At 35.6% G+C, this 27,842-nt stretch overlaps 2 protein-coding genes across 3 annotated transcripts in view; one reads left to right on the plus strand and one right to left on the minus strand.

Moving 5' to 3' along the window:
- The window catches only part of UBA6 (ubiquitin like modifier activating enzyme 6), a 91,083-nt gene extending 81,620 nt beyond the window's left edge, over positions 1 to 9,463 (plus strand). For both annotated transcript variants that reach the window (XM_068542864.1, XM_068542865.1), the window contains 6 exons: positions 291 to 408; positions 1,598 to 1,791; positions 2,541 to 2,668; positions 5,027 to 5,114; positions 5,298 to 5,392; positions 7,169 to 9,463. In XM_068542864.1, the coding sequence (XP_068398965.1) occupies positions 291 to 408; positions 1,598 to 1,791; positions 2,541 to 2,668; positions 5,027 to 5,114; positions 5,298 to 5,392; positions 7,169 to 7,304 (759 nt within the window). In that variant the 3' untranslated portion in view covers positions 7,305 to 9,463. The remainder of the gene's footprint in view (positions 1 to 290; positions 409 to 1,597; positions 1,792 to 2,540; positions 2,669 to 5,026; positions 5,115 to 5,297; positions 5,393 to 7,168) is intronic.
- Positions 9,464 to 17,715: 8,252 nt separating this feature from the next.
- The window catches only part of STAP1 (signal transducing adaptor family member 1), a 42,922-nt gene continuing 32,795 nt past the window's right edge, over positions 17,716 to 27,842 (minus strand). Inside the window, exons 7-9 of the mRNA XM_068542187.1 lie at positions 26,507 to 26,576; positions 24,162 to 24,258; positions 17,716 to 17,777 (exon numbers count right to left, since the gene is read on the minus strand). Of these exons, the coding sequence (XP_068398288.1) occupies positions 17,716 to 17,777; positions 24,162 to 24,258; positions 26,507 to 26,576 (229 nt within the window). The remainder of the gene's footprint in view (positions 17,778 to 24,161; positions 24,259 to 26,506; positions 26,577 to 27,842) is intronic.

A 27,842-nucleotide genomic window follows, 5' to 3' on the forward strand; every position in this document is an offset into this window, starting at 1 on the left:
ATGAGCGGTTTATTTTAGATATATTGAGGTTATCTCAGTGAACAAGATAAAGATCCCTGTTCTCATAGAGTTTACATGTCAATGTGAGGCAGTAGATAATAAATATGTAAATAACATAATATTACTTAACAATAGAAGGTGTAAAATACATTGGACCATAATGATTAATAATCTAATTAAACCAATAGAATGTTTTCGCTTTGTGACTTATTTGATAAAAACAGATTTGTTAGTCAAACTTAGGTGTAGGATGTGATATCATTAATGAATATACATACATATATTTAAAGGTTGTTCAAACAGATGAAACTGCAAGGAAACCAGACCATGTTCCTGTTAGCAGTGAAGATGAGAGGAATGCTGTTTTCCAACTGGAAAAGGCTATTTCATCTAGTGAAGCTACTGCAAGTAAGGGGAAATCTTTATAAAAATGTTTTGAACTAAAGGGATTTTTATTTTCACTAAGCTGTACACTCAGAAGGTTGTGGGATTAAATCATAACAACAACAATAATAATGATATTACTTGATTCCATGATCATATGAAAGTCACTGTTCATCTTTAACTGTGACTAAATTCATAACTTTCTCCACCATTTCCCTACCGTAGAAGGCTGAAATGTAAGTCTGCTTTGTTTTTGCTGTTCTGATTGTTTTAGTTCTTGAGATTCTATTGTGTGATTCCTTTTTAACTTATGGCTAGCATAATGAAGAAAACATGGAGTCCTTTGGAGACTAACCCTGAGATCCAGTGAAATCACTTTAGGAAAAAATATCATAGACAGATTTCTTCTTGGCTTCTTAGTCTCCATAATTACACACAGGGAATACAAACCTGACCTATGTACACCCTTGCTAAATGGTCTTAAATATAGGGAAACTGAACTTTTAATTCCTTAAAAACAGGTCTGTATTAGCTCATGTTTTTAGACCCGCTCAGCACCTTTCTACTACATAAATCAGCAGTTTCCAAACTTTTGAGATTTTACACAAAGACCAGTAAAATTCAGGAGAAAAGCCTAGATTAGCCAACTATTTATTTTGCAAGTAAAAGGTTTATATCCTAAGTTAATAATTATAATTCTAGAAAAAACATATTACCATTTCTTACTTTCTCATTTCATCACAGATTAAACTACACCTGTCTACAGAATGATTTGGGGAACCACTAATCTAGAAATCTTTCATAAAGACACTTATTTTTATTTGACCAATATACCCTATTCTTAGTTATCAGAGGTAAAATGTTTCAGAGTAGTATTTATGAAATCAATTTTTGAACAGTACCCAGTGTTGACTTTTTTATTGTAAGCCACTTAATAGCAGATGTACATGGCTTTCTTATTTTTATGTTTTTTTAGAAAGGTTTTTTTTTTTAAATATTAAAACTTCTAATTCAGTGGTTTTAAAGCCATCATTTTCATATCCTTCAGTAACTTCAGTTCCCTGGATGTTGTTGTTGTTGTATTTTTCAGTCATTTGCAAACCTAAACAAAAAGGAATCTTTAACAGTAGTGAACCCACACTGCCTTGCTTTTTACCTAGTAAAGCCTTTATCACTTAGTAGGAAACTTTGTTTTTCTGGTTGTTGTCATCAGGTGACCTTCAGATGGCAGCGCTTTCATTTGAAAAAGATGATGATCGTAATGGACACATAGATTTCATCACAGCTGCATCAAATCTTCGTGCCAAAATGTATAACATTGAACCAGCTGACCGTTTGAAAACAAAACGCATAGCAGGTAGAATTATACCTGCTATAGCAACATCCACTGCTGCAGTTTCTGGCTTGGTGAGATTATGATTCTTTGAAAATGCTTGTTATTCATTGCTTCTTTTCTGTCTTCCCTATTACACCACCCCAAACCATTCATTCAGAGATCTTAGAGAAGGAGGGATACATATTGATCTTATAATTTAAAATTGTAAGATATTTCTGAAAATACAGTAATCTGTATTTTGAACTTTTACAGATAATACAGACATTTTAATGTAAAAAAATAAGCTCTGTCAAGATAGAGTATAACTTTTCTTACAGACAATAATCCTCTTCATCATCTTTGTATCCTCTGTACAATCCAAATGCTCTATTTTTCTTGAATAAAATGAACTACCCTAATCTTTACTCTTTGATTATATTGGATTTTAGTTCTTTGTCTTAAAATAAATGTAATTTCTGTTAGTGATTTGGATTTCTTTAAATTTAGTCTTTCCTTAATGATTTAGAATCTTTAGGATGGCCCTAGTTATTATACCGTACTGTAGTGTTATTCTTAGAAGCTATGTAATTATTGTTCCTATTATTAAATGATTTTAGACTGCTGTATTGCTTGACTTCTGATATCTGCTTTCAAAGTAGGAAGATTACATGGTCAAATTAATTAGAGGCTTATAAGAAATTTATATTACTCCAGTCCAATAGCTGCTTTTATTCTCTACACAGAAATGCTTGAGAAGAATTCAGGAAAATTATATAGATGCAATTAAAGTCATGAATAGTTTTAGGCTATTTATATAATCAGATCACCTTTTTTTATCTAGGTTGCATTGGAGATGATCAAAGTAGCTGGTGACTATCCATTTGAAGCTTACAAAAATTGTTTCTTTAACTTAGCCATTCCAATTATAGTGTTTACAGAGACATCTGAAGTAAGAAAAATTGAAATCAGGTATGCATGAAGGTGTGTTTCTCTTGCATAATGAGAATGAAATAATTTTTTTACCTTTTAAAAGGGAAAAATAATAGCTTTATTGCTCCTTTTCTCCAATATATATAAACTCTTCCATCACTTCATGATGAGGTCAAAACCCCATCTTCATGTAGCATTCTTTTTTTTCTTTTTTCTTTTTTATTGTATAATTGACATACAGCATTAAATTAGTTTCAAGTGTACAACACAATGATTCAACACTGGTATATGCTGTGAAATGATTACCATAATAAGCCCAGTCACCATCCATTATCATACATAGTTACAGAATTTTTTTTTCTGATGATGAGAACATTTAAGATTTACTCACTCAGCAACTTTCAAATATGCAGTAGAGTATTATTAACTATAGTCACCATGCTTCACATTATATATCCATGATTTACTCATCTTAAAACCAGGAGTTTGTACCTTTTGACTCCCTTTATCCATTTGCCCACCCTCACCACCTGTTTCTGGCACTATCAGTGTTCTCTATATCTATGAGCTTGGGATTTTTTTGGTTTTGGTCTGGTTGGTTGGTTGAGTTTTTTGTGGGATTTGTTTGTTTTAGATTCCACATATACATGAGATGATAAGGTATCTGCCTTTCTCTGTCTGACTTATTTCACTTAGCGTAACGTCTTCAAGGTCCATCCATGTTGTCAAAAATGGCAGGATTTCATTCCTTTTATGGCTGAATAATACTTCATTATATATAGAACCACACTTTCTTTATCCATTCATCAGTGGACACTTAGATTGATTCCATGTCTTAGGTATTACAGGTAATGCTGCAGTGAACATGGGAGTACAGATATCTTTTCAAGTTAGTGTTTGCATTTTCTTTGGATAAATACCCAGGAGTGGAATTGCTAGATCATATGATAGTTCTGTTTTTAATTTTTTAAAGAACCTACATACTGCTTTCCATAGTGGCTGTATCATTTTTACATTCCCACCAAGAATGTACAAGAGTTCCAATTCCTTCACATCCTTGCCAACACTTGTTGTCTTCTGTTTTTTGATGATAGCCATCCTAACAAGTATGCGTTGATATCTCATTGTGGTTTCGATTTGTATTTCCCTGATAATTAGTGATAATTAAGCATCTTTTCATGTACCTGTTGGCCATCTGTATGTCTGCTTTGGAAAAATGTCTGTTCAGGTCCTCTGCCTATTTTATTATTGGATTGTTTGGGTTTTTTGCTGCAGAGTTGTATGTATTTGTTATATATTTTGGATATTAACCCCTTACCAGATTTATGATTTGCAAATATTTTCTCCCAGTCGGTAGGTTGCCTTTTCAGTTTGTTAGTGGTTTTCTTTGCTGTGCAGAAGATTTTTAGTTTGATGTAGTCCCACTTGTTTATTTTTGCTTTTGTTGCCTTTGCTTTTGGTGTCAAATCTAAAAAATCATCACCAAAACCAGTGTCAAGGAGCTTACCACCTAAGTTTTCTTCTAGGAGTTTTATGGTTTCAGGTCTTACATTCAAGTCTTCAGTCTATTCTGAGGTAATTTTTGTGTGTGGTGTAAGATAGGAGTCCAATTTCATTCTTTTGCATGTAGCATGAAGCATTGCTGACTAAACTAGCCATAGAACTCTCACAACACATAATCTGCCACACTGTTTAGCATTGTACTTTCTATGGTTTCATCTATGTCTGCCTAATTCAGATTAATTAGAAGCCATTCTAGTGTCTGACTAATGGATAATGAGATTAAGAATCTAGTTCCAAAAGCTGTATGACAAAGCAAATCAATTCCCCTGGACTTCCATTTTTCAATTTTTCAATTGGTAACAACCAAAAATTTGAAAACTATTACCTTGGCAAGAGTGTGAGAAAGCACTCTCATACATTACTGTTGAGAGTATAAAATAATATAACCCATATTAAGGCAAATATAGCACTATATTTCAAACTTGCAGATACATTTGCACTCATCTCAAATGATATATGTACAGGATATTCATCCTGGCATTGTTTATCATAGCCAAAGATTGGAACAACCTAAGTGTCTCGTAATAGGAGACTGGAACATCCACACAGTGAAACTCATGCAACTGTTTAAAGAGAGAAACGGAACTCTCTTGCTAAGACATACTGATCTATAATAAGACACTGGAAAGATAAACAAGGTACTGATGAAAGTGGTTACCTGTGTGGTGTGATGGGGAAGTAAGATGGAATTATGGAATATTTTGTTATATTTTCCTTTTTTATTCCCACATTAATATCTAGCTAAATCACAAATAGTGGACTTCTGGGGTTTTTTATTATTAGTAAAGGGAAGAAAATTTAAATGTTTTTGTTCTGAATATTTTTCTACAACAGAAATGGAATATCATTTACAATTTGGGACAGATGGATTATACATGGAAAAGAAGAGTTCACCCTCTTGGATTTCATAAATGCAGTCAAAGTGAGACAATTATTCATTAGTTGCTTTGAGTCTGTTAGTTTTATACATAATTTCATTAGAGGTTTTTATAAATATTATTTAGCAGGAGTTTTCTCTCTTTTTACTGGTTGTAAAACATTGTCATTCAGCATTTTATATTTGGGTGGAGCTTTGATTGTTTCTCTTTTGGGTATTCACTTTTAGGAGAAGTACGGAATTGAGCCAACAATGGTGGTACAGGGAGTCAAAATGCTTTATGTTCCTGTAATGCCTGGTCATGCAAAAAGATTGAAGTTAACGTAAGTATTGAACATTATATGCAAGAGATTCTCAAAAGTTGAAATATAAGTTGGATGCACACTAGAAAATTAAATATAGAGGTTATTGAAGTTCAGATAAAGATATGTGATTTACTCCTATCTAATGGCAGTAATAAAGACAGTGAATCTGCCAAGCTCCACAGGCTACCTATCAAGTGAGATTTATAGGATTATAATACCCTTGTGAGTTTATTATCGTTCAGGGTCAGCTTATAAGCTAATAGGCTTAGAAACCTGATTTGGTCAATATACCAAGTAAAAGTAGATCCACCTCTTATATGCAAACACATAAGGACTAGGCTTGTGAGACTGAAGTGTTTTTTTAAAATGCCGAATTGTTATTTTCATTTATTCAACAGATTTTTTTAAAGAATGCCTGCTATGTACCAGGTACTTTTGTAAACATTAGGGATACAGCAGTGAGCAAAGCAGAGTCCCTGCCCTGCTCGAGGAGTTTGCATAACAATTAAATATGTATGTCAGATGGTGATAAGTGCTGTGGAAAAATAAAGCAGAATAAGGGGGTGTTAAGTTGCTACAGTATATTGGGCAATCTAGGTATTCCCTCTGCCTGTCATATTTTTTTTTTTTTTTTTTTTGGTTAAAGATTTATTTATTTATTTTATACTTATTTTTGGCTGTGTTGGGTCTTTGTGCTGCGTGCAGGCTTTCTCTAGTTGTGGCGAGAGGAGGCTACTCTTCATTGCGCTGCGCGTGCTTCTCATTACGGTGGCTTCTCTTGCGGAGCACAGGCTCTAGGCATGCGGGCTTCAGTAGTTATGGCTCATGGGCTCTAGAGCACAGGCTCAGTAGTTGTGGCGCACGGGCTTAGTTGCTCCGAGGCATGTGGGATCTTTCTGGACCAGGGCTCGAACCCGTGTCCCCTGCATTGGCAGGCAGATTCTTAACCACTGCGCCACTAGGGAAGTCCCTGCCTGTCATATTCTGATGTGAAAGGCTGACATTTGAGCAGAGACCTAAAGGAAGAGAAGGAGGAAAACAGCCAGTCTTTACAGTGGTCTGCAAGGCCCTAAATTATCTAGTTCCCACTTACCCTTCCAAGTTCCTTTCATACTTCTCTCTCCTTGCTCACAATATTCCAGTTATACTGGCCTCCTTACTTTTCCTTGAACATTCCAGTCTCCAACATGCGACCTTTGCTCTAGTTTTTCCCTCTGCTTGCAACTCTTTCTGAGATGGCCATCTGACTAACTCTCACCTCTGGTCTTTGCACTTCCTGAAGAGGCCTCTCTGAACCCTATTTAATACTGCATCCTGTCTGGTACCCCAGCCTAGCATGCCTAATCCCTTTTACACTGCTCTACTTTTCCTCTTTCTCATAGCATTTATCACTGTCTAACAGTTACTGTATTATTTATTGTCTCTCCTCTCCCACCAATATAAGCTTCATTCACAAGGGCAGGGATCTATATTTGATATATTCAGTTTTTAAAAGCATTTCTCACATTTTAGGTTTTTTTCTGTGGAGTTTTTGGTTTTTGTTTTTGTTTTTAAATAAGTGGTCTGTATTCCTTATCATTACCAGCAAAGGTAAAAATTGATTAACTGTTAGGTAAAAGAATGTCTTGATTTTAGAGCTTTTAGTAAAGAAAATAATTATATGAAAGCAGGTGAATTATTAGATTTAAAAATAAATTTAAACAAGCCCAGATTCTTTGGACAACATTATCACCAAATCACTCTTTCATTTTACAGAATTTACCAAATTATTTTTCCTTGCTTATTTTTCCTTAGAATGCATAAACTTGTGAAACCTTCTACTGAAAAGAAATATGTGGATCTTACTGTGTCATTTGCTCCAGATACTGATGGAGATGAAGATTTACCTGGACCTCCAGTAAGATACTACTTTAGTCATGACACTGATTAACAGAAGTTGTCTTAAATTTAGGACTACTTGATTTTGGAAAGAATACACTTATTCAGGAGCTTAAAAAGTCAGCTCATAACGCTATGGATTTCTCTTTGATGAAGCCTTAATTTAAGGGAAACATCAGTAAAAAACTACAGTGAAGAATTGTAAAGCATTTTGAAGCATAGTATACACATGTGTAGTGCTTCATATGTGGATGTGCCCACAAGCAACTTCAAACTGGAATGCTGTTTTACAATGCTTACCAAAAAATTGTGTATTAACCTCTTTGGATGAAAAGAAGGAAAAAAATATGTATCTAAGACCAGAAGAAATAAAAGATCAAGAAATTGAAAATAACAAATGCAACTATCCAAAAAGTTTAATCCCATTTTATGAAATTCTTTTTGTTTAGTATTTGAGGCCCATTTTTCTATACAAACAGTGTTTGGCTCCCTGCACCTCTCATGATGAGGCTTTGAATTTAACACCAATGGAGGAGGGATGGTAACAGTGGATGAAGAGTAGTTACTCTTAAAACTTTAAAAGTTACAGTTTACTGACATGTTACCTCTGCTGATTTAACCAGAGTTTGTTATATCACTGTCTCCCCAAAATCAGGATCTTTTCTGATAGCACCAGTGTTGTAAGTCATGAGCACATCAGATGACAGGTGTTAACTGGGACTAAATGTTAACAATAGCATATGGACTCTGACAACCTGCTTAGAGAATCCATGAATGTGAACAGATAAATATGGCTAGTCATTTGATTCTTTAGTATGCCTTCTAGTGTGGCTATTTTATTTATTTGGAACTCTAAACCTGATTGTCATAGTATATAAGACTAAAAGGTTTTGTAAAGGGAGTGTCCTTAGAAGTAGATGAAAAGTAGAAATTAAAAAATTATCACTAGTTGAGTCTTGATTTTTTTTCTTCCAACAGCCTAATGGACAGAAAAAATAATAATAAATTAATATTTTATTTTAAAGGGAAATGTATTATTTAATTCTACATTCCCAGAAAGGGAGTTGACAAAGATAAAAATTTATTTTTTTAGGTCTTTACTGATAGAAACTTTCTGTTTTCTGATATGAGCTATTGCATATGTTCGTAGAAATGCTTTCATTAAAATAACATAAAGTGTACTCAACACTGTAAACTCAGTGAAAACAGCAAGTGTTTCTTTTATTTCCAAGGCTGTCATGCATTCTAAAGCAATTGGCATTTTGTAACCACAGAAAGTCATTTCCCTGTAGCTGCTTTTCTTCTGCTCTTCTGTTCAAACCATTAATAGGTACTTTGATAAATTAAAAACTAGATTCACATCAGTATTACTCCAGTTTGGTATCTTTTTATATTCTCTACCTAACTTTCCTTTTATTTCACTTACAAATAGTTTAAATTACTTAGCCAACCAGCTGTATTGTTCCATTCTTTTGTAAAAGTATCATCCAATTGGGAAAATATATTTAGGAGTGGAGGGTGAATTTGTATGATTAAAGGGTAGTCTGCGTTGGAGGTGAGGATAAGTGGACAGGATAAGTTTAAAGGAAATGGCTACCTTTGAAATAAGCAATTAATTTTGGTTCGTCATATCCTACCCTCTCCTATCATGTATATTGCAAATATAATGCTTAAAATTAATATTACTTAAAATTGAATCCAGGAATATCAAAGTTCTATGGTTTGGAACTTTAGAGGCCAGCAGCAGTAAAAGCACTTTCCTATAAGAAGTCTGTTCCCACTTTTTTGTTTTGTGCTCTATGACAATAACTGATATTTTCCAGGTAGCCATTCAGTAATTCTCAACTATGATTTAGTAGCTTGCTTATATTTGACCTAAATCTCCACATCTCTTCAGAAGTAAATTTAGAACAAAACCGTGCTATCAATTCTTATTTATAGAGATCAGCGCTTTAGCAGATATAAATAAAATCAGTAAGGATTAAGTTCATTTTGTGATTAAATCTGAAACCATTTTGTCATTGCTTTTTTTTCTGTAACGGTTATTGCCATTAGTTTCTTCTGTATAGTTCTAGTAGGCTGGAAAAGCCAGCGTGAATTTAATGACAGTTCTTTTTCATTATCTGTTTTATTTCTGTACCATGAGATCAGTGCTGGTGATTGAAATACCAGGTACAAAAATTAATGATTTGATTTTGTATGGTACCACTGAGTGATTTTTTACTTATTAAAAATAAATTAAGAAATTTGATGATATCTTTGTAAATTCTGTTCCGTAGTTGACTCCAGAGATTCCAATTTTATTATTCATTTTGTGAGTAGTGTTGCTTTGGTGTTTCCTAGTTTTCAAGTTTTGCAATCATGGAGATAGAACACTCACTGGATATGGAGAGACATTACTTCAAAGTGCTTTTAGCTCCTGGAAATTCTTTTAAAACAATTGAGAAATTGTAAAACCTAGAAGATCTGGTAAATCCCAGACTGTTGGTTGGGGATTTCCGAAGTCCATTCCTTTTTAGAGTTCACAGCAGTATGTTACACATCTATAAGTTCCTCTAAATTGTCCCAAAGAACTTGGATGTAGATGTGTATCTTTATTTTTATTTTTTATGTATCATGGCACTCCCTGGTGGTGCCAGTGACAAGACATAAAAACGTCAGCAGTGTTTAGAGTCCACTATTTTATAATTAGTAAAATGAAGACAGAAAGAAAATTGTTCTCTTGAGATCTTGAGGGAAATATTCTCTTTACCTAATAATCCTTTCAACTGCAATGAATATTATCAAAAATTCATTGTGATTGTAAATATATAACCATTTAGTATACAATCATTAGGTATGGGCTTAACTATTTTACTTTTAACAAATTCAAAACATAAATCAGGAAGTTGCAATCTTGGGGGTCACAGGAAGTAATCAGTAGGTAATTTGTTCATTTTTGTCTTGCCTTGTCTTAGCTTTGTTTATTTAAGAAATATATATTCATATATATATACATATATGTATGTGTGTGTGTGTATATATATATATTCAAAAGAGTATATAAAATACAAATACACAGTTTAAGGAATAACTTTAAAGTAACTACTTGCATAACCAGCTCTCAAATCAATAGAACATTGACAGCAGCCCAGAAACTCCCCTTGCGGTCCCTTCCCAATCACAACCAGCTTCCCCACACATACTCTCTAGCAGTTAGCACTTTTCTACCTTTTGTGATAACTGTGTCTTTGTTTTTATTTATAGTGGTACCACCTATGTATGTACCTAAACAATACATACAGTTTACTTTTGTTGTTTTTGAACTTTATGTAAATAGAATCAATACATTCATTTGTGGCTGCTTCTTTCATTCAACATGGGATTCATCCATGTGGTTGCTTGTAACAATACTTCATTCATCGTCATTGATGTATAATTTTACCTTTGTGTTAATATACAACTATTTATTTATTCATTCTATTGACTGTGGACAATTGGGATGTTTGGGGGGTGGGTAATCACAGTTCCACAATGAACATTATTTTATGTATTGCCTAGTGTAACTAAGGTATATGTGCCTAGGAATGGAATTCCTTGGTCATAGGATATTCACGTCTTAAATTTTATTAGATAATAACAAAGTTTTTCCTGAGCAATAGAGATGTCGTGTTTTCCCACTTTGCTCATCTCTGGTGTTAACATATTTTTTTTTTTAATTTTGCCAATCTGTTGGATGTGCAGTTATATCTCGTTGAAGTTTTACTCTGCATTTCCCTAATTACTCTTGAAATTAAGCACCTTTTTATATGTTTGTTGGCCACTCTTTCTTTTTTGTGAAGTGACTTTTCAATTCTTTTGTCCATTTTTTGGTTGTGTTGGCAGGTTTTTTTTCCTCCTTGATTCATAAAAGATCTTTATAAATCCTGTTCTTAGTTGGCTATATAATTGCAAATATTTTTTCCCACTCTGGCTTGCCTTTCCCTCTCTTTATGATGCTCTTTGTTAAAAAGAATTTGTTAATGGTCAGGTACTGCGAAGTGTCAATTTTTTGTTTTAAGGCTAGATTTTTTTGTGAGTTTTAAAAAAACTGTTCTCTAGAGCCACAAAGTCATGAAGATACTCCTCTATATTGTCTTCTAAAGCTTTAATTTTGACTTCCCCATTTTAAGTTTTTAATTCAAGAGGAATTAATTTTGTGTATGCTAGGAAGTGTCTCACCACCATTTACTGAAGTCTGTTCTTTTCTGCAGTGCCACCAAAGTCATATGTCATATCCATATATGTATACGTCTCTTGCTGGATTTCTTGTTCCTTCTTTTGTATCCCTGTGATGGTATACTTCTTCATCACAATAGCTGATACATTGTTTTTGATATTTGGCAGAACAAGTCCTCCCAACTTATAGTTCTGTAAAAGTGTCTTGGTTATTTTTAGCCCTTTGTATTTTCAGTTCTCAAATTTCTAATTTCAAACATGTAAATCTATCACTTAGCAGTTTCTAATTGTCCTGCTGAAATTTTATATCTTTTATCTACCTGGACATGAAAAGCATGATTATTTTATAGTCTGTGTTTAATAATTCCCAAATCTGAAGCTCTCCTGGGGTCTCTTTTTATATTTTTGTTTCTGCTAATTCTTATTTATCTTGTATCCTTGTATGTGTGGTTATCTTTTTTTTTTTTTTTCACACACACACACTGTTATTTTATTTTTACAAGAGAAAAATAGACTGACACCAAGCATTGTACATGGATGACCACAACAAAAGCAACAATGATTGCAATTACCAAACATGAAACACACTCATACTATGTCATAATATTGACATTCAGTCCAGTAATCCTCCACTGTAACAGCTCCTTTACTTTGCAGTGAAAATTGATTTGTATATTCTTTACCTCTGAGTCCTTGTGGGATTTTTTTTTTTTTAATTCAAACAGAAAGTCTGTGTGGTTATCTTTAATTGTATGCCAATATTATATTTGAAAGCTTGCTTGTAGAAATATAGTTGACCCTTGAACAACACAAATTTGAACTGCCTGGGTCCACTTATGTGTGGATTTTTTTTTCACTAAATACTACATACTACAGTATTATATGATTTGTGGAAATGGAACTTCGGTTACAGAGGACTGACTGTAAAGTCATAAGCAGATTTTCAACTGTGCAGAGGGTTAGTGTCCTAATTCCCGTGTTGTTCAAAGATCAACTGCAATTTGATGCCCAATAAGATATTTTCATCCTCCACAGAGTTTTTTTATATGCTCTACTAGGCACTTGGGCACTAGTAATTCAGGATCATTTTGACCCAATTTAAGAGACTGAGATTTTCTGAGTCATCCATGTGACTCAGAGCTGAGCTAACTGTACTAGTGCCCTTACTTCCTGTTAATCCTTACTTCAGAAACTCTTCAGGCTTACTAAGTGTGGATTTGGGTTACCAGAGCTAGTGCCCCCACCTCTTGGCTGGCACTACATTCTACCTTTGAATCCCAAGTCCCTTAGCTCTGCTCAGCTTCTCAGTAGCCTCTTAAAAATCTGCAAAATCTCCCAGGGTACAAGTGGTCACAAATGAAGAATTCATTTCCTTTATGAATTTCTATTTTCTCCCAGATATTAACTTGATAATTATTCACTAACTTAGCTTTCTAATATCATCCAATACTTTTTCAAATATATTTGAAATATTTCTAAATATTCTCAAGTGAGAATGTTAAATCCAAATTACTCAGCCCACTTTATTTCCTGTTGATTATGTGTAAAGTGTAATTGATATCTTTGTATTGCTTCTGTATCTAGAAACTTACTAAACTCTAATGATGCTTGTAAGTTATTTGCAAATTCTTTTGGATAGTCTACGTAATCTTTAAATGGGGACAGTGATTTGTTTTTTCTGAGATCCAAATTTTGGTTTTATTAATCCTCTCTATGTTTGTTTTCTGTTTCATTAATTTCTGCTTTTATCAATATTACTTATTTTTTCTATTTTGTTTGGAGTTTTTTATTGTTCTTGTTTCTAATTTCTTGCGGTAGATGCTTACCTCATTCATTTTCAGCCTTTATTTTCCATTTTTCATTAGGGGTTGTTCCTCTTCAACTCTTGGGTTTTTTAGGAGAGTGTTCCTTCATTACTGACATAGAGTTTGGATTTGGGGTTTTTTTTTAAATCCAATTTGATATTCTTTGTCTTTTAACTGGAACACTAAAGCCATTTACATTTAATATCATGACTAATAGATTTATGTCTGCCATTTTATTTTATGGGGGTTTGTTTTTTGTCTAGCTTGTTCTATGATTCTTTTTCTCTATTTTCTTGCCTTTTTAAATTTGTATTTACTTTTGTTTTTTAATTCCATTTATGCCAATTATTAACTGTCTCTCAATTCTAGACACCCTTCTGTATTCTGGAACTTTGCAAACTATATTTCTCCTTCACCATCTAGCTTCCTTTAGGTTCCACAAATAGGGGGCACTAGAAGGAGACTGGAAAGCTGGAGAACGGGAGAAGAGACTTTGACCATTGCCATTTGCTTCCTGATCATCAGCATCACCTCAGCAATGGCTTTTCTCCCAGTAGTTGTGGTTGGTTCCCAGGGTCTACCTTTTTTCTGGCTCTCTGCAGGGTATCTGTTCTAGGTTTCCAGGTTCTAATAATCCTACTTTCTTCCCTTTAATAGTTGTGTCCCTTGCCGACATTTTGACTTCTCACAAAACCTGTTTAACCAATTCCTTATGTTAAATTCTTTCTTAATATAAATAATACGGTTTCTCTTTTCCTGAACTATACACATTTTTTTCTTTACTACTTTAGTGGCTTTTATTTTTTGATGATTACCCTATATTACAACATGCATATTCAGATTAAGTCAGACCAAAGTTAATCATTATCTTTACATTTGGGAAGATTATAATTCCCAAAGATAGCCACAGCGATATTTGTAGTCTCACATGCTTTTCTAGAAGCTTGCCACCCCCCAACCACCATCAAGCAACAGAATGTTTCCACTTACTTTGAAACAAGAATTTATGACTACCTCAACTAATACAACAGAATGCAGCATATGTTATTGCACAACTTCAAGGTTAGATCATAAAAGATTATATGGCATCTGCATGGCTGGCTCTCAATCTCTTTTGCTTGCTCTTTCCCTCTTGGAAAGCTCACCCTTGTAATCCAGATACCATGTTGTGAGGAAGCCTAAACTAGCCCCCAGGAGAGAAACTGAGACCCCTAACCTACAGTCAGCATCAGGTGTCAGGCATATGAGTAAGCAAGTTTTCAAGTGATTCCAGGCCCCAGACTTCATGGAGCAGAGACAAGCCATCCCTGCTGTGCCCAGCTGAATTCCTGCCCCACAGAATCTGTGAACATGGATTGTTCATGCAACTTAGTTTGGGGATTATTTGTTACCCAGACGTAATAACTAGAACAACTGTCTAACTAGCAGCTTGCATACTATGGTCATGTATTTTATTTGTTTTGTATTTTAATTCCATTGTCAAGTACTTCAACGTCTTTTAATTCTATAGACTTTATTATTTTCTTATATAGTCAATGTTTATATTTATACACACACATATATATCACTTTCTTTACTCTTTATTCTCCTTTGTGCCTCAGGCTTACCATCTGGGATCAATTTCTTTCTACTTGAAATATTTCCTCTAGAATTTCATATTGTGACAGTCCACTGGTAGCATACTTGCTCATGATTTCTTTGTCTGAAAATATCTTTATTTTGCTCTCATTCTGCAGAGGTATGTTTGCTGAATGTAAAATTCTAATTTGGCCTTTATTATCTTTCAACATGTTGGAAATATTTTTCTACTCTCTTACGACGTCCTCTTTGGCTCTTGAGTCAACTGTCAAGCTAAATATTGCATCTCGAAAACAAATATCTGCTTTCATTGTATGTGGTATAATTATGTGTCTGGGTATGGATTTCTTTTGTTAATCCTGTTTAGGATTTGTTCAGCTCTTTGAATCTAGATTTGTGCCTTTTGTTAGTTCATTACTCCTTCACATATTGCCTATATCCCCATTCTCTTTTCTTATATGAGGATTCTCATTACACGTGGCAGACTTACTCTGCCTTCCATATATTTATCACCCTCTCTTCTGTATTTTCCAATTGTTTTTGTCTTGTCAGGATTTATACTGTATAATTTCTTCTGACACATATTCTACTTTACTTCTCTTCATCTGTTTCATACATACTATTAAATCCATCCATTTTGTTTTTAATTTTGGTTGTATTTTTCAGTCCTATAAGTTCTATTTGGTTCTCTTTTTTAAAACTGCTAGAACACTTTTTATAGTTTCCCATCCTCTGCAGATATTGTCTAACATGTATTTAAACTATGAGGGCCATTTTATGGTTTCGTCAATTTCAATTTCTGCAGTTTTTGTGGCTCTTTTCCTGTTGTTTCTCCCAGCTCAATGTGTTGGTGGCCTTCTATTAGACTCTCCACCTTGGTCAGGCCCTGGGCTTTGATTTCTTTCTCCCTGTCCATTCCTTTCACTTTATTGCAGTCAACCACTTTGCCTCACTATCTTCAAGAGTTCATTTTTTTAAGCATCCTATATTAAGAACTGCATTTCTTTTAGATTGCAAGAATTCATTCTTAACATTTGAGATGGTAACAAATTGGAGCTCTTGAGTCTCTTGTTGCTTATCTATATTTGGACTAACTTAATTGTGAGGCCCTTGAGAATAAGAGATAGATAGGTTGATCTTTTGTAATCTATGCATCAGTTAACAGTTGATATTACGGTAGATTTCAGAGAAGTATTTCACAAACTTTATTGTGTGTAGTAAACTTTATTGTGATGTGTTTTAAAAGAGCAGATTTCTGGACCAACCCCCAGAAATTAATTCACTCAGTCTGAGGGCAGCTTAGGAGTCTGCATATTTTTAGGCATCCTAGATAACTCATTGAATGAGTTTGCTAGGGCTGCCATAACAAATACCACAGACTGAGTGGCTTAAACAACAGAAATATATTTCTTCAGTTGCAGAGGCTAAAAGTCCAAGATTGATGTGTCAGTAGAGTTGATTTCTTCTGAGGCCTTTCTTTTTTTTTATCTTTTTTTTTTTTTTATTTTTATTAAATTAATTAATTTATTTATTTTTGGCTGTGTTGGGTCTTCGTTTCTGTGCGAGGGCTCTCTCTAGTTGTGGCAAGTGGGGACTACTCTTCATCGCGGTGCGCGGGCCTCTCACTATCGCGGCCTCTCTTGTTGCGGAGCACAGGCTCCAGACGCGCAGGCTCAGTAATCATGGCTCACGGGCCCAGCCGCTCCGCGGCATGTGGGATCTTCCCAGACCAGGGCTCGAACCCGTGTCCCCTGCATTGGCAGGCAGATTCTCAACCACTGCGCCACCAGGGAAGCCCTGAGGCCTTTCTTGTTGGCTTTGTTGATGGTCATCTTCTCCCTCTGTCTCACGTAGTCTTTCTTCTGTGTGTGTTTGTGATCTACTCTCCTCTTCTTATAAAGATACATCTTCATAAGGTGTTGGAGCTAAGAGGACCTTAAGAATCCATTGCTAACCCCTTCATTTTTTCAGATGAAGAAACCAAAGAAGCCAAACATTGAAATAATTAGAACCAGGAGTAGAATATAACCCATATCTTTTGATTCTTAGTTGATTCCCAGTTTGAATGACCATCAATTTAGAAGCCTGTTTTTCAAGAAAAAAAAGTTTATGAAAAAATGTCCCTGAGATTTTGGTTCAGTAGATCTTGTGTGGGGCTGAAGAATTAGTATTTTTAAGGAATTCTAAGTGATTAGTCTCATACTGTGTTGTATTTGTGAAATGGATGATTATGTAGCCTTTTACCATCCTTATAAATTAATGTTTTTTACAAAAGGAGGTATGGGTTGACTTTGAGCCAGCAAAGAGACAACTTGAGGGAAAACATGGAAAATGATAAATTTCACTTATTGCCAATAACCAAAAAGTGTGGCATAGAGTATTTCCGTTGGGAAAGGACTTCTCCTAGTACTTTTCATGTCTCTAGTTTTTAGCTGGGTAATTAAAATAACTTAAAATTTCATAAATTGGTCAAATCAGATTTTAATAAAATCTTGTGAGGCTTTTTTGGAATTGCTAGAATTTATGAGAACTAGAGAATCTGCTGTGGAGATTGTATAGAGGTAAATGTATTAAACTGAAGCCCTGGGAAATAAAAACTCCATTTAGAAAGGACCGTATGTTTTCAACTTATATCAGTGCATGGGAATGCATATATCTATGAGTTACCCTCACAGCCATATACTATGGTTTTCTAGTAAATTGTTTTCATTCTGATAAGATAATGAAATTGTATGCTGCAGTGTTTAATTCTGGTATCCAAGTAAGTGACTTTGTAATCAGGATCAGGAAGATAGAGATAATTTTCTTTAAAAGTAATATCTTCCTTTTGAAAATAATAAATTACCAAGATACATGAAAGTATAATAGTTTTACCATTTTATTTTATGCAATATGTAGATTTTTCTTCAACCTCTCTCTTCTCCCTTCTGTGGTGGATTCTTGGCCTAGAAATTGTGGGTGGGAAAGCTTGATTGAACCAATGTGGAAGAGGGTAGTTCTTTATTTTCAACATGAACAATTTTCCTGCTTGTACTTGAAAGCTTCAGCAGTATGTGTCAGAGTGGATTTTCACCTTTTTTGTAGTTTTTCTTAGAAAGTCCTATTTCCACTCTCATTTACTCTTCCAGTTTACTCTTCCATCATCATTCTGCTTTTGAAAGAAAATATATTACTCTACAGAAGACAGTGTGACTATCTGAAGTCTCTCTTCATGTTTCCTTCTAACTCTGTTCATCTGTCATTCCCTACTCCTATAACAAGGGAATCTAAAATGCAGGGAGGTTGATAATTTGTTCCTGATCACAAAGCAAGCTGAACCAGTTCAGCCACCAGAATAATAGTAATAGCAGAGAACTAAACTAAAGAAACCACTGCCTAAGTCCCAGGCTAATTCCTGAGATATACATGCGTAAGAGAGCCCCAAAGCAGCATACCAAAGGTTTTGAAACTGAACTGATATTGGAACACTTCCCAGAGAAAGTAAGGCAAAATTAATTCAATCTAATCAGGAAGATTGCCTGCTTAAAAGAAAAATCTCCAGAGGATTTTAATAGGACCCAGAGGCTCATGACATAATATTCAAATTAAAATATCCAAGATACAATTCAAAATTACTTGGTAAACAAAGAGGCAAAAAAACGAGACCACTTCTTAAGGGAAAAGACAACAGATGCCAACACTAAAATAACCAAGATATTGAAATTGTCAAAGATTTTGAAGAGCTATGCTCCATAAGGTGGTGATAAATATTCTTAAAACAAACAGTAGGATAGATGTTCTCTACAAAGGAAGAAAAATTTTACCAAGCAGAAATTTTCAAAATAAAGCTGAAATTAAAAAGATCACTGGATAGATTCAGTAGAAGTTCTTCAAGTTGAAGATAAATGATACCACAGGAAAAAGAAAGAGCAATAGGTGGGAGTTATCTAGGTAATAATAGACTACTTTTCTCACGTTCTTTATGGGAGCAGTAAGGCGAGATGATTCATGTAATCCTGGCTCTTCACATAGAGCCTGGAATGTAGTACATGTACAGTTAATTGTGATGGTCCTTTTGTGTTTCTGAGAGTGACAGTTTTCCTCTGGGAAACAGAATATTGCTTCCTCCTTCCCCAATGCTATGCTTAGGCATTCAGTCATCCATTTATTCCACCAACATCCATCAGTTTCCACTCTGTACCAGGCCCTGGGTCAGAAGACTATTTGTTGAAGACTCAGAAAAAATGAACCAGTTCCTTGAAAGACACTACCAAAATACTCTCAAGAAAAAAATAGATAACCTGAATTGTCCTACATCTAAATTCAATTAAAGAAACTGAATTCATAGTTTAAAACCTTCCAGCAAAGAAATCTTCAGGCCTATAGGGTGAATTTTACCAAATATTTAAGGAAGAAATAATACCAATTCTACACACATCTTCCAGACTACAAAGAAAAGAGAATACTTCTCAGCTCATTTTTTGATGCCAGCATTGCATTAATACCAAAACTAGACAAAATTGTTTTGAAAAACAGATAATACATATGATCAAGTGGGTATATGCAAGGCTGGTTCAAAAATGGAAAATCTATCAATTCACCATATTAATCAAATAAAAGGAAAAATCATGATCATCTCAATGGGTACAGAAAAATCATTTGACAAAATTCAACATCCTTTCATGATTCAAAAACAAAAATAAAACTACTTCAGCAAACCAGGAATTGAAGGAAACTTCCTCAGTTTGATAAAGGGCATTTTAAAAATAATAATAATAAAAAAAAAACTATAGCCAACATCATACTTATTAGTAAAAGGTGGAATGTTTTTCCTTTAAAACTGGGAGCAAGACAAGGATGTCCACTCTTACCATTTCAATTCATCATTGTTCTAGACAGTCCAGCCAGTAAGTACAATAATACAAGAAAAATAAATAAAAGGTATCCAGATTGGACAACATGAACTGAAACTGTCTCTAGTCACAGGTAACATGATTTCTACATATAAAATTCCAAGGAATCAACAACCAAAAAAAAGGCTTTTAGAAATGAATAAGTGATATTAGCAAAATCTTGGAATATAAGATCAATATACAAAAATTATATTTCTATATAATACCAATGAACAATTGGAGTTGAGAATTTTTCAAACAGTACCATTTAGAGTAGCAGCAAAAAATTAAATACTTAGCTATTAATCTAACGAAATATGTGCAGGCTCTGTATGCTGAAAACTACAGCATTGTAAAAGAAAGACAACATAAATAAATGGAGGGATATATTTCTTTCTCGATTGGAAGACTCAGTATTCTCAAGATGTCACTTCTCCCTGAATTGATTTATAGATTCAACAAAATCCAAATCAAAACCCAGGAGAATTTTTCTGTAGATAACAACAAGCTGATTCTAAAACTTATACTAAAAGGCAAAGAAACTAGATTGGTCCAAACAATTTTAAGAAGAATAAAGTTAGACTTATACCTCTTGATTTCAAGAATTACTATAAAGCTACAGTAATCAAGATAGTGTGCTGTTGGCACAAGGGTAGGAACATAATCATTGGAAACTGATTCACAAAAAACATGTTGAATCGATTTTTTATGAAGGTGTAGAGGCTATTTAATGAAGAAAGGATGATCTTTATAAACAAATGGTTCTAGAACAATTACATATCTAAATGCAAATGAACCTTGACTCATCCCTCACACCTTAAACAAAAATTCCAAATGGATCATAGACCTAAATTAAAACATAAAACTAGGAATTCCCTGGCGATCCAGTGGTTAGGACTCAGCACTTTCACTGCCAGGGCCTGGGTTCGATCCCTGGTTGGGGAACTAAGATCCCACAAGCTGCGTGGTATGGCCAAAAATAAATAAAACTGTAACACTTCTAAAAGAAAACATAAGAAAAAAGTCTTCATGATCTTGGGTTAGGCAAAGAATTCTCAGCTACAACACCAAAAGTTCAATCCATAGAAGCAAAAATTGATAAATTGTACTTCATCAAAATTTAAGACTCTGCTTTGCAAAAGATGCTGTTAAAAGAATGAAAAAAAAATTTGTTAATCACATATCTGACAAAGGACTTGTACTCAGAATATGAACAGAACTGTCAAAATTCCACCATAAGAAAACAACCCAATAAAAATATGGCCAAGATATTTAGGCCTATATTTTACCAAATTAGATATATGAATGGCAAATAGCACATGAAAAGATGCTCAGCGTCCTTAATTGTTAGGGAAATGCATATTAGAACTACAGAGATACCACTACAAACTTACTAGAATAACTTTTTTTTTTAAACATCTTTATAGGAGTATAATTGCTTTACAATGTTGTGTTAGTTTCTGCTGTATAACAAAGTGACTCAGCTATATGTATACATATATACCCATATCCCTTCCCTCTTGCGCCTCCCTCCCCCCACCCCATCCCACCCTCTAGGTGGTCACAAAGCACGGAGCTGATCTCCCTGTGCTATGCAGGTGCTTCCCACTAGCTATCTATTTTACATTTGGTAGTGTATATATGTCCATGCCACTCTCTCAGTCCGTCCCAGCTTACCCTTCCCCCTCCCCATGTCCTCAAGTCCATTCTCTACATCTGCGTCTAGAATAACTTTTTTAAAGATAATATGAAGTGCTGGCAAGGATGCAACCAGAGCTTTCAGACATTGATGGTAGAGATGTAAAAAGGTGGGACCACCTGTGAGAAGAGTTTTACAGTTTCTTATAAAAAGTTAGACATATACTTATGACCCAGTAATCTCATTCCTAGATATTTTACCAAAGTGAAATGAAGACTTATTTTCACACAAAAATCTGCATATGAATATTTATATAGCTTAATAATTTCACAAAACTGGAAACAACCCTAATATATTTAAATTGGTGAATGGATAAACAAACTGGTACCTCCCTACAGAAAAATACAGTTCATAAATAAAAAAGAGTGAGCTCTAATACACAACACTTGTGTGAATCTATACATTATAATGAGTGAAAGAAATCAGTCTCGGAAGGTTCCATACTGTGATTCCATTTATATGACATTCTGGAAGAATGCTAAACTATAGGAATGGAAACAGATCAGTGGTTGCCAGGGATTGTGTGTGAGAAGAAGGGTTGACTAAAAAGGAAGAACATTAGGGCTTTTTTGAGATGATGCAACTTTCTGTGCCTTGATTGTGGTGATAGTTGTCAAAACTCATAGAACTATACACCAAAAAGAATTTTATTTATACAAATTAGATAATTTTTTAAAAGAAAGGAAGGAAAATAACCCCTGTACATAAGATACAGTAATCAAGATAGTGTGCTGTTGGCAAAAGGGTAGGAACATAATCATTGGAATCATTCAGTTCACAGCTTCTTCTATATGAAAAGCTCCAAGAGGGCCATACTTTGTTCTCAACACTAAGAATTCCTAGCCCAAGTACATGCGGCTACCCTTCCCTCCTTAACTACTCCGAGTTCTCATGTGAGAGAACATGGGCTAACCTCCTCCAGGATTAGAGACCACATGAAGAGAGAGGTTCAGCCAGCCCCAGCTGACCACCAGCACCAGATGTGCGAATGAGCCCAACTTGGACCATGCAGCTCCAGTCAAGCCACCAGCTGGTTATAGTCCTGTGAATGACACCAGGTGAGACTAGCAGAAGAACTGCCCAACTGAATCCAGTCCAAACTGCTGATGTGCAGAGTCATGAGCAAATAAAGCGGTTGTTGATTTAACCACCATGGTTTAGGGGCGGTTTGTTACACAGCATTAGATAACTGACACAATATCATCCATAGAGGAGGCAAATTATATTGGATCCCTCACCCCTGTTTTTTTTTTTTTTTTTAATTATTTTAGAGATGTTACAGGAAATCCTTTAATCTCTGGGGGGAAAAAAAAGAAAACCACATTAATAGCACATTCCCAGAGATTTCTATTAGGTGGTATTTTCCTGCATAAAGCCCAGGCAATGTCTTATGCTGACATATCTATAATAACATGTTCATCCTTTGTGGTTATATTTTAAGATAGAGAAGGTCAAAGATGAGAAGGAGAGAGCTGACGGGACCAATAATCTGTAGTTGACAAAGTGAGACTAAGGGGGGACATGGTGGCAGTTTTTAAATATTTGATGGGCTTTTTAAAACCATGTGTTGTTTTAAAGCCAAAAGTTGGATTAATATGTATAAGTTAAAGGAAGAATGTTTCAGACTCAGTAGTAGAAATAATTATCTAAAATGAGAGCTGACCAAAAGTGAACAATGCTACGTCAAAAATCAGTGAGGCGGCTGTCGTTAAGAATTTACAAACTGGTCACATCTTAGAGATGTTTTCTGTATTGAGTGTGCAGGTGATTCCTATACAGAATGAGACACTATACTAGATAATTTTCTAAAGTTCCTTCAGACTCTGAGTTTACTAAAATTATTTGGCATCACAAGAGTCATACCCATGTTTTAAAACTTGGACCTTTAAAGCTTGCCGTCCTTTTAATTAGTGAGACTTTCCAGATATGCCCTGATGCCGGTAACCAAACCAAGTTGTTTTGCCTCATAATCTGTAGATATTTTTTCTCTCCTGCTTACAGCTTGTCAAGTGACCATGTGCACCAGGGATTGTTTCAAAGGATGGAAAGAAACTGTCACGTCCAGCCTGCCCTGCTTTGCCAAAAACTGGACTACAAACAGGGCCAGCTTTGTGGTCATGTGAACTGTGTACTTGCACTGGGTCTCATGCTTGGTTTAATGGTCTGCTACCACTATTTTGAAATTCTTCATAACTTATGAACAAGGGGCCCCACAGCCAATCCTAACTACGATCTTCATCTGTAGTTCCTCACTACCCACCCACTACTTGTTATCTTGCACTCTGCCTTCTGCCTTTACAGTGGAATAAGATCGCACTCTCAAGTCATCTATTGCCTAATGACCAATCCCCATAGTGTCCCCTTAATCCTCGTCCATTTTCATGTCTCAAGCATCTGACATTGTTGACAGACCATACCTTTAAATTCCCTGTTTGGTTTCCGTGACTCTGTATGGCTTTCTTCTCATCAAATTTGTTTGATAAAGTTGATAAAGTTGAGTAGAATGATGGAATGAAGTTAATAGTCACAATACATGCCTCAGGATTTGTTTCTCTAGAGTGGGCATATACTCTATCCACCAGGAATTATTGGAACTTCCCTTATTTTCACAGGGTCAGTGACAAAATGATTTCCAAATGGATAAATTTAAAGGCTGAACTATATAATCCTACCTGGTTGGTATTACAAATCATATATAGGTTTTTTTGTTGTTGTTTTGTTTTCCTTTTCTTAATATAGCAATGAAATGAAGAACATACCAAGGGTTTCATCAGTTGAATATATAAATGGCCGTAAATTTCCTCGAGTCTCCTTCACGAAATAATCAATGACGCTGAAAAGATTTGGGAGTGTTACCTGTATACAGAGAATGAGAGAAGGCTCAGTGTCACCTGTGTAAAGATAGAGTAAGAGAAAGCTCAAATGAAATTTAATGGAGATTACTGTGTATTTCCTATCCTCCAGAAAATCGTGTCAATTCCTCACTTTAACAGCTTGCTGAATGGCCAAGGTTTTACCTACCCATGCATTTTCTTTCTCCTTTATAACAGTATCTAATTCCCTATTAAGAAATTACCCCTTTCCTATTGTGTACAATTTGGTGGATAATAATTAGTTGCTCTGCTCTTTCCCAGTTACTGTATGAGAATGTGATTCAAGTTAGGCCCAAAAAAGCTCCCTTCCTGAAATTTGAACTAGAATAGAGGATCAAGAAAGCAGATTCCTAATCAGATGATGCTTAGTACAAGTAACTGCTTCCTAGTCCCTGAAGGGTTTCTTGCCTTCCAGTCATTCTGTGGGCTTCCTATGTTCTTAAATTCTTTTTTTTCGCTTGTTAACCATAATTGCTTTCTTCTGCTTGAAACTAAAGACCCCTTTAAAGCCAGAGAACTTAGCATTTTAATATCTCATTGTAACAGGCTAATTTACTTGGCTAGGAGTAACTAAAATGTCTTGCTACCCCCTAAGCCAATATTTTTTGACAAGTAAAACCAGGTTAAACCTGAATATCCCTGGTAAACTTAAAGAGGAAAAAGAATTCACGGAATGACAGCCTGGTTGAAGGGTAGGATTGGGGAGTATGAAAGGTGAAAGAATAATCCAGGCTGTTCACTTTGTGTACACTAGGGACTGTTGGGGCTAATGACAGATAAATGAGCCCCAGTTCACCTGTTGCAGAGGCACATTCTTCCTCCCCAGCCATTGCTTCCAGTCACTTGTTATTTGGATTATCCTTCAGCAATCTAATTCTCTGTTTCCTTCATTAGAATTTCTGAAAAAGCCCAGTCAGGCGTGGACATGAGAACTGAAAATCTCTGGGAGGCATTTATGGCAAAGATGTAAGTGGAGTATATGAAGCAGCAGCTGTCTTGCTCTTGGTAAAGGTCTGCACTCTAAGGGTTATGGCCAGACCATAAGAAATTCAACACTACACTCCCTTTCTCTGGTCAGTACAATGGGCCTGGAGAGGCAGAGGAACTAGGAGCTCAGTTTTAGAGAAGATATCATAAACATCTTCAAGACCCATCGAATCCATTTAAGTGATAGCACTTTCCTGACCCAATCTTCCCACCACTGCAGCCTGAGATTACAGATGCTTCCTTTCCCCAGCATCCTGGACCACAGGCCACATTACTTCATTGTCATTGGCTGAAACCAGTGTAAATACCAGTTTTTCCACCTGTATAATAGGTGTTACCTCAGGGTAATGATAAAGATTAAATTAGATGGCGTGTGTGAAGTATTTGGCTCTGTGCCTAACATAGTATCGAATAGTTATGACTACAAGTCAGTTGGGGTAGGAGAGGGGTTGAAGACAAGGAAGAAATCCTCTCTTCACTACTTGTTACTATTAGGAGGGGAATTTCTGAACTTCTGCATGGTGGGTATTAAAGGACCAGGCATTTAAAGATTTTTTTTCCCATTAGAAATAAGCACATTGGGGGCTTCCCTGGTGGCACAGTGGTTAGGAATCCGCCTGCCAACGCAGGGGACACAGGTTCGAGCCCTGGTCCGGGAAGATCCCACATGCCACAGAGCAACTAAACCCTTGCGCCACAACTACCGAGCCTGCGAGCCACAACTACTGAAGCCCGCGCGCCTAGAGCCCATACTCCGCAACAAGAGAAGCCACCGCAATGAGAAGCCTGTGCACTGCAACGAAGAGTAGCCCCCGCTCTCTGCAACTAGAGAAAGCCCGCGCACAACAACGAAGACCCAACGCAGCCAAAAATAAATAAATTTATAAATAAATAAGCACATTGGAATACTTATATACTTCTAATTGGAGTATGTAAAATAGATGCTTAACAAAAATATTTTTCTCTCCCTGAGACAATTATATTGATAAAGATCTTCAGAGAAAGAAAGAAGTGGAAAGAATTGATAGCAGATGATCTTCTACTCTGCCTCCCCCACCTGCTCTTGCATCTCGTTTCTCACCCTGGATGTCTGCTACCTTCAGGACCCCTTAACATGGCTGTTTTTCGCCAGCACTATGTTCCTAGGCAAGGAGTCTGCTTTTCCACCTTACTTTGAATTCTATAAGGTAGGTTTGGGAGGAAGCAGGAGAAAATTAATCAACAAAAAAGAAATAGTTACTTACAGGTTTTTCCAATTCAATCGTGTAGTTTTTTCCTACACTCAGCACTTTGTAGTGCTTGATTCTTGGCAGGCTAAAAAAAAAAAAAAGTTCATCTTCATTTAAGTATACTTACTATTGGGTCAAATCAAACTAAAGGGAGTATAAAATATCACCTGTACAGTAAAACTATGTTCCCATTACTCTAGTTTTCTATGTCTCGTTTTGGGGGTTTATACACTAGGGATATAGGAAACCTGGGTCATTGAGTGGATGAATGAGAAAGAATAACCAAGATATAAAATAGACAATATTATAAAATCCTATGTAGGCATATACACGTCAAATCTATATTCTCTATATTAAAAGGGAAGTAGAAAGAATTAACTGAAAGCAAATTCCTTTCTTCATCACTATTCCTATGAGAATGCCCTCAGTAGCTGTTCTTCCTGCTAGCCGTATACCACCGTGGATAATCTGCTAACTTCAGGGCTGACTTAGAGATATGGAAAATGGTAGGTGTTAAGTATTATACGAACATGTAGGTGAGAATGTAAGTATAGTAGATGAATCCTAATGTCTTCCTCTTCTGTAGTGACACAGCACTAAATTATTACCACCCTAGATATATGGTATTTTTTGACTAGAACTGCTTAAGAATAAGGAGCACATTCAATTCCCTTTTGTACTCCAGCGTTAGGCACACAGTAAATATTTATAAAACTGAATTTTAAAAAATATTTGGGGGACTTCCCTGGTGGCGCAGTGGTTAAGGATCCACCTGCCAATGCAGGGGACACAGGTTCAAGCCCTGCTCCGGGAAGATCCCACATGCTGCGGAGCAACTGAGCCTGTTCACCACAACTACTGAGCCTGTGCTCTAGAGCCCGTGAGCCACAACTACTGAAGCCCACACGCCACAACTACTGAAGCCCGCGCGCCTAGAGCCCGTGCTCTGCAACAAGAGAAGCCACCACAACGAGAAGCCTACACACTGCAATGAAGAGTAGCCCCCACTCGCCACAACTAGAGAAAGCCCACATGCAGCAACAAAGACCCAACACAGCCAAAATAAATAAATAAATTTATTTTTTTTTAAAAATATTAGGGACCCATCTAATAGTGCTGTTTGCTAGAACTAATTTATACTGAGAGCAGAAGTCAGTATGTTTGCCTTGATTCATATGGCAGTAGTGTCAGGACCAAGACTTTTTCTAATGTTGAAAAGTTAATAGCATTTATTACGCCTCCATTGCTTGAAAGACAAACTAATTCAACATCTGTCCAGTTTACAGAAGCTGCCTAAGCAAAATTGTTTATCAGGTTAAGTTTGTCTACAAGGCCTCCCACGTTCTTTTTC

Source organism: Eschrichtius robustus, chromosome 4, assembly GCF_028021215.1.
Source record: "Eschrichtius robustus isolate mEscRob2 chromosome 4, mEscRob2.pri, whole genome shotgun sequence".
Lineage (NCBI taxonomy): Eukaryota > Metazoa > Chordata > Mammalia > Artiodactyla > Eschrichtiidae > Eschrichtius > Eschrichtius robustus.